This window comes from Arachis hypogaea, chromosome 3 (genome assembly GCF_003086295.3).
Source record: "Arachis hypogaea cultivar Tifrunner chromosome 3, arahy.Tifrunner.gnm2.J5K5, whole genome shotgun sequence".
Lineage (NCBI taxonomy): Eukaryota > Viridiplantae > Streptophyta > Magnoliopsida > Fabales > Fabaceae > Arachis > Arachis hypogaea.
Genome location: NC_092038.1, coordinates 9,933,135 through 9,940,532, shown reverse-complemented (window position 1 = coordinate 9,940,532; position 7,398 = coordinate 9,933,135). Strand labels below are relative to the sequence as shown.

The 7,398-nt window shown below is 31.2% G+C and overlaps 1 protein-coding gene across 1 annotated transcript; it reads right to left on the bottom strand.

Moving 5' to 3' along the window:
* Positions 1-3,656: 3,656 nt before the first annotated feature.
* Positions 3,657-6,854, bottom strand: LOC112789400 (uncharacterized). The gene is made up of 8 exons (XM_025831268.2): positions 6,487-6,854; positions 6,155-6,268; positions 5,980-6,048; positions 5,415-5,434; positions 5,282-5,334; positions 5,135-5,165; positions 4,952-5,033; positions 3,657-4,208 (listed from the first exon to the last, which is right to left on the bottom strand). The coding sequence occupies exons 1-8, from the start codon at positions 6,671-6,673 to the stop codon at positions 4,006-4,008; spliced, it is 759 nt and encodes a 252-aa protein (XP_025687053.1). The 5' UTR covers positions 6,674-6,854; the 3' UTR covers positions 3,657-4,005.
* Positions 6,855-7,398: the final 544 nt, after the last annotated feature.

Below are 7,398 nucleotides of genomic sequence, written 5' to 3'. Positions count from 1 at the left end.
ATAAAAACAAAACTTTACTATAGCATTATAAATTAATAAATTTATTTAATTGAAGTGTATATCTTGAGATTTTTTTACCCCATTTATTTATTTATTATTATTATTATTATTATTATTATTATTATTATTATTATTATTATGTGTCTTTAATTTATAAAAAAGTTGAGTTGATAACTACGTTATTACTTATTAATATACTAATATTGATAATTAATAAATAAAAATTATTTAATATTTAATATTTTTATATTATTTATTTTTATATGTTTTGATATATTTATACGATTTTTTTTATTGTTTTTATGTGTTATATATTTGTCTTCACGATTTAAAATTTTTGAATCCATCACCGTATAAATATATAAATAAACCCTAAACCTTAAACCCTAAACTATATATATATATATATAATCTTAAAAGTTTCATTTTATATAAACAATGATCAATTATAAATATAATTTAAAATTAACTTAAATTATCTCTAACAAAAATAGCGGGTGTAGATAGAGGGTGTGTTGTCTTGGGTGGTTTTGGCACTTGGGCTATTTGGGTTCTCATGGAACAATGTCTTTTGTTCCCTACTGTAGAATCCCAAAAGGAACATGCGATAATTATTCATTTAGATAGTTACACGTCAAGGAGCCCTAGATGGACATTGGACAAGGTGTAAGAAAAACCTCACACTGAAGTAGTGACTAACTAGTGAGACATCAAATATTTTATTCTAAGAAACTCAAAATGGGATCATAGACTAAGTTTATTTACACTCTCAATTATACAAAATAATAATTTATCCCTATATATATCACATAAATATACTCTTTAAGGATAATTCATTTAAAGAATGTGAATCTATTTGGTAATTTTTCAGTGTTTTTCAACAAAATTTGATTATATTATTGTAAAAATTTCAATTATTCTATGGATATAATTTAACTATTTTAGTAGCAAAGTATTTTATAAAAAGATATAAAAAATAATATATATTATTAATGTTATTTTGTATTTACATAACATACTAGCATTTTTGAGACAGAAATTTAGTATTGTATTTGATAGTTAGAAACTAAAACTAAAATTTTATTTTTTGGATATAAAATTTTAATCTCTTTAATATCTCTAAGAAGTAAAAACAGAAAAAATTGAAATTTTTGGAGATGAAGACTAAAATTTTAATTACATTTTATTCTTAAAATACTCTCATTCAAAATTTTATATTATAAATCTATCCTTCACCTCCAATCCCACCCCACCTCTCACTCCATCACTGTACTCTGCCACCAACGACAACAATATCACAAAATTCAGATTCAACCACAACAACAACACCAATCTCATAACAACATACCAAATTCCACCACCATCACTATCAACAATAATACCAAAAATATATCAAAATTAGATTCAATAATTATAACACAAAAATTTTAAAATCAGAATAGAAAAGAGAAGAATAAAAGTGACGTAACGAACGCAGTAGAAAACAGAAGCAGCACGGCAGATCCGAACACGACGAAACAACCCAAACAGAAGCGGCACGACACAGCACGGTATTGAAACTCGAACACGACACTCGACAGACACGATGTCGTCGTTGGGCTGGAACCCGAACATATGACGAAGAGTCTCGGCAAACACGACACCGTCGTAACTCAAACACGATGGTCGTCGCTGGATGTTGTCAGAGAGAGAGAGAGAGAGTTGAATAGATTTTTTTAAAATTTTTTTATTTAATATTTTAATAATTTATTTATTTAAGGCTTTATTTTTATCTGAAATCAAACAAGATACTAAAACTTAATTTAATTTTTATCTCTTAATTTTTATCTCTCAATTTTTATCTCTTCTAAACACTACCTAATTAATGTCAAATACCTTTTTGCATGTTGATGGGATGTGTGTATTTTATTTTGAGGAACCAGGAAGACTAGTGACTTTGTCTATCTGACTAGCTGAGACAAGGAGGGTTCAAGTTTGTGTCAGAACTCAGATAGCACTTAACCGTGAGAAACAAGGGGCTCGAATATGATAGTGGGCCCCTTCCATAATTTTGCTTTAAACATTCTGCATAATGGCCCATCCATTGTTTTTTATCACATTAATACTCATCCTTTTGGTCCATATATTTATGTCTTCAACAGACATTTGTACCAGTTCATGTTTAAATTAGTTCTTAAAAGGTTACTAATGACTTAATTTGGTTTCTCAAAGATTCAATACTCCAATTTTGCTTTTAAAAAATGTCACTATAATTTAAGTTGATCTTTTTGTTAACTTTCTACTAATATCATGTAACATATTTAAAAAATTGACATGTGACAGATTTTACTTCACACATCAGCAATAATCAATGACATATCAGAAAAAGAATTAACAAAAGAACCAACTTGACTTGCATTAATATTTTTCAGGACAAAATCAGAACATTGAATATTTAAGGAACCAAATTTACTTATGTTTGATTTTTCAAAGACCTAACATCAAGACAAATTTTATATAGACTATGGAGGAGAAGTAAAATGTTTTCTTCTGTGAAAAAGAACAAAAACTCTCTTGATCCAGTTATAGTAATAACAAGGGCGGCAAGGACTTCAAAAGTCAAATGGCCAATGATGAAACTTGGAAGTGAGCTTATTGAAGGGTTGAAATTTCTTCCATCTTTGGAAAGGGGTAAATGGGGTTCCCCATTCTACTTTTCCAACAGTGACTAACCTTTTCCAAGTGCCTGCTTTAAATACACTAATTCAACAAATAAATAAACTCTTCACTTAAGTAATGAAGAGAGGAAAAGAAAAAAGAAAAAAAAGGAAAACTAGTACCCACCAAATTTCAATCATATGATTTGATAGAAGTTCCGAAATGAATTGGTACACTACAACTATATGAATATGACAGAAGCAAGTGGCTACCGGTTCATCAATTTCCATTTGATCCCTTAATAAATGTCCTCGTTAAGAGATATAGGTGCGTCCAAGGGCCTCTAACTCATTACTTCCACGTCACTGACAACACAAAGTAATGAAAATTTCCAGGGTGTTTATGACTTTTCCAAAGCTGATAACAATAAATGGTTGAACAAGCAATGTTTATATCCTATGATGTATGATGTGAGACGTGTGAGATGTTTGTTTCGGTAGAAATACCACTAGAGTTTCTCTCTTGTGCTCAAGTTTCAAGCATTACTGTGTCTGTTACTAAAGAGCCAAATCCAGTTACTCTGCTAGCACATTTAGAGTTTTTGAGGGAGATAAAATGAATGGAAACGGGTTCAGAAAGTAAAAGGAACTTCACTTAATACTTCAAATCCTTCTCTTCCTTCCATAATGAAATCTGGTTATTAGTATAGAAAAACCAACACACCTTGAGCCCTACTCCATGCATGTATGATGATGCAACACCAACAAAATTTGCCCTTTCATTCCAAAAGCACCAAGGCGCCTTGGTACAATCCTCTGTCTCTCACAAAACCCAAACATAAAGCAAGGAAGTTTCTGATGTTGCTATCAGAGCAACCTTCAACAAAAGCAAAGAGAATTAGCTTAAGCCATGTTGATCAATTCAACAGGGTGCCAACCCTGTTTGAAATATGGTAATGGATTGCCACATTTAATGGATGCATTAGCAACATCTTTAAAGGAAATGGGCAAGAATAATAGTTCTGGTACAAGCATAATTATAATAGTAATCAAGCTTAGGGAAAAGACATCGTTTACATGTCACAATTACAACAGATACAACACGGGAAAAAATAACAGGGAATCAATCAGTCATTTTTGTCTCGTTTCTTCAGAGATTTTAATTTATATCAATCATCACTACAAGCTAAACACTGCTACTCTAATTTATGAAAATAAAATACTATTACAACATCCACCAATGATGGTGGTAACTAATTCAAATGGTACAAATGACAAGAGCAACCATATTTAAGTGACTATGATCCACATCAAAGCTTGTGAAGATGATAAATACTACCTTCGACAGTGCTTCGGTGGAAACTCCGGGCTATAAAATATCAGCTGTTAGTCGATATGGTGGTATATTGTCCATCTCTGTCTTGTTCTTTCTACAAACATATATATAGTGAGAATCTGGGTCTTCCAGAATGAAATCTGGAGGAAGTAAGCCCTTTTCGGTCAGAGGGATGGGATCTAAATATGATTTTCTTGATGAACTAGTACTCTCAGGCTTTTGAAATCCTGGTCTGGCTGCAGGGATATATAAAATGTGTACATAAGAAGAGCACTAAACCAAATCTCCACAACTATGGTCTATAGGCATTTGGCAATAAGAATTCTTATGTAAATATGCTTCATATATAATTCATCAACGACAGAACATTTCACAGAAGAACCATCCTAATTGTTTTAAGAGCAAAAAATTGATATACTAATATACTATATATCTCTTGAATACCCCTAAAATTTCATCTAATTTCCAAATTCTATTATCACTTCGGTAAAACATTGCCTAAAACTTATCAGTTATCAATTTTTCTTCCATATTCTATACATTTAGCCACTAAATGTTCTTATATGGATTATACAGTTAACACACCAGCAACAGAAGCATAATATTGACTCTCACACATCGTACAAAACAGGAGGCAGTAAATAATCATAATATATAATAGTGATAAAAGAGAAGGAAAAATAGTGCTGGATAGTGGATACCATGTTTTGGAGATGTCAAGAAAGAAATATTATTACCAAATATTGATATATTCTATCTTGCAAAGAAAGCAGTTAATTTTCAACCATCTTGATATATTATCCAGATAAGGATAGAAACAAAAGATACTTAGTCCACACTTTAAGATACATAATGCAATAGCAACTTAGCAAGAACAAACATACTTGAAGAGGAAAGTGACAGGCTAGTAGGTTTTAATGTTATCCATATTTAAGAGTAAAGAAAAAAGCTAATAGGGTGAAATCGGATGAAATCTTACGGATATTGTACAATGAAATTTTCCAATTGTATACAGGTCTGTTTATATGAGGCATCCTTACTGTTGGATCACCATATGTTATCTGAAAATGGCAATTCAGCTATTAATTAAATCCTCTAAATTCCTAGAATAATTGACATGACACTAATAAAACACAAGTCCTATCTGTGTAAATAAAATTACCAACATATAAGTCCCTCCAGGTTTTAGAACCCTGCAAAGAACAAAATAGCCACTACCAGTGAGAATTACAAAATGAAGCATGCCCATGAAATTAAATACTTCAGCACAAATATCAGGAAAAAATTTGTTCTCACTACAGTCTACAACCTACACACTTCTGCAAGCATCTGGGCAGCACTAATTGGAGCATCAGTACCACACTAGAGTACATAAAAGCAAATGTGAGGATCAAAGCATGTAGATAAAGAATATTATAAGCAGAACTGGGTAAGCACCATACCATCAATGAATCAAGAGTTCCTAGACCAAGAACCAACGGATTACAAGTGCAGATGGAATACCAAGACAAAAGTATAATTAGTAGATGGATAATAAAGTAAGAGTGCATTAGTTTCTAATATTTAAAAAGAAGTGATTTACAAGTTGATTTTTTATACTGTTGAAAAAACTGAAAACTAAGGATGTGTTTGGTTTGCATTTTCATTTTCTGTTTTCATTTTTAATGCTTTCTATTTTCAGAATTTTGCGACGAAAAGAGAGAACAAGAGGTGAAAACTACAGAAAACATTGTTTTATTATTTTCACTGTTCTCTTCTTTTCCTTCCCAAAATTTTAAAAAACAGAACACACTGAAAATAAAAAACAGAAAATGAAAATGCAAACCAATCGCAATCTAATTTTCATTAAAGCTACTCTACAGGAAACATAATTGTTGAAGTTATGATCATTTTTATATTTTCCAACATATAAAAGGTTATTTTTAGCCCAAAAAAAGGTTGAGACAGATGCACCCAATATATATAATCCAAAACTCCGCTAATTTTGACAAGGTTTGCAAGTGATACCTTTATCAATGACACCATCAAAAGATTCATCCAGAAAGAAGCTCATATCCCTAACATCCATCTGCATGTCTATTCATGAAGGAAACTTAGAAACAGAGTTTCACAGCTCTTGTATTCAGTTAAGAAAATGAAAATAATGCGATTGATTGCTTGATTGATAAGATAAAGATAGTACATTTGAGCTGAGGGATGTGATCATATTTTGTTCTCATCATGTGAATGGCAACCGATGAGATATCAATATTAGTGATGCTCTCATAACCATCCTTGACCATATCCTCTGACATCACTGCAAACATTACACCAGTTTTCTCCATCTAAATTTCTCAACGTATATCAAATAATTTATCAACAGAGACAAAATATATAGAATTTAACACGTAGTAGTAATGATAGCAAATGTCGCAAATGAAATCTAATGAATGAGAGTGTTGGGGATTAGAAAAGCCCTAAGAATGAATTGGGGGAAATAGAATAGAAGAGAAAAGGAGAGGAATGAGGACGGACCGGCATTGCCGCAACCAACCATGAGGACGGTGGAATTGGGAGGAGGGATGTAAGTACGGACGAAGGGTCTGAGAGCAGAGTAGCGTTGATACCAGTCAAAGGAGCCACCTTCTTGGACGTAGCGTGCGTCCCAGTAGAGGGCATCACCGTAATTGTACGTATTGCAGCTCGATACGTCCCTGAACATGTTTATGCTTGCAAGTGGCAACCTCCTCCTTCTTTTTCTCTTTCTCTCTCTCTCTCTCTCTCTCTCTGAGATATGGGGTGGGTGGTGGTGGTGGCTTGGACTTTGGAGAAGGAACTGAGCGACTGCGCGTGCTCTCTTGTGGGCCTTTTTTTACTTGGTGTAAACTCTAAAAAGTTAACACCAAAAGCGTCCTCCTCATAAAAGCGAAATTCATCATTGAAATTACAATAATGACCCACAACGATGAACTAACATAGGTGATGTTTAAACTACTGGATCAAAGTCTTCTCAAATAAAAGGTTGATAAAGTAATAAAATTAAAAATTAAAAATTAATTACTCTTAAATTAAGAGGATGAAACACATAATTTATATAAGTTATGGTAAAGAATTTGATGGTTTCATGTTTGAATTATTAAATGATTTGAATAATAAAATATGTTTTTTAAATTTTTTAATGATGATTAAATAATTTTTATTTAATTTTATTATATATTAATTTTTTGTATATTATTTAATTATAACATTTTTATTTTATTATTTATCTATCATATTTATTATTAATTAAAAAAATTAACAATAAAGTAGATCTTTTATTAATCGTAACTTTCATAAATATTTTGATAATACAAATCAATGAGTTTTTTTATCTTTTGATCTGTTATATCCACCAATATAGAGGGATAAAAAATTTATTGATATTGATCATATTACTAAAATATATAT

Excerpts from the sequence above, each read along its gene's own strand:
- LOC112789400 (XM_025831268.2), bottom strand. The coding sequence starts at position 6,673 with ATGTTCAGGGACGTATCGAGCTGCAATACGTACAATTACGGTGATGCC. Across the intron at positions 6,269-6,486 it reads GGTTGGTTGCGGCAATGCCG|TGATGTCAGAGGATATGGTC; the intron begins GTCCGTCCTCAT and ends TAATGTTTGCAG. Across the intron at positions 4,209-4,951 it reads AATTTCATTGTACAATATCC|CCAGACCAGGATTTCAAAAG; the intron begins GTAAGATTTCAT and ends ATATCCCTGCAG.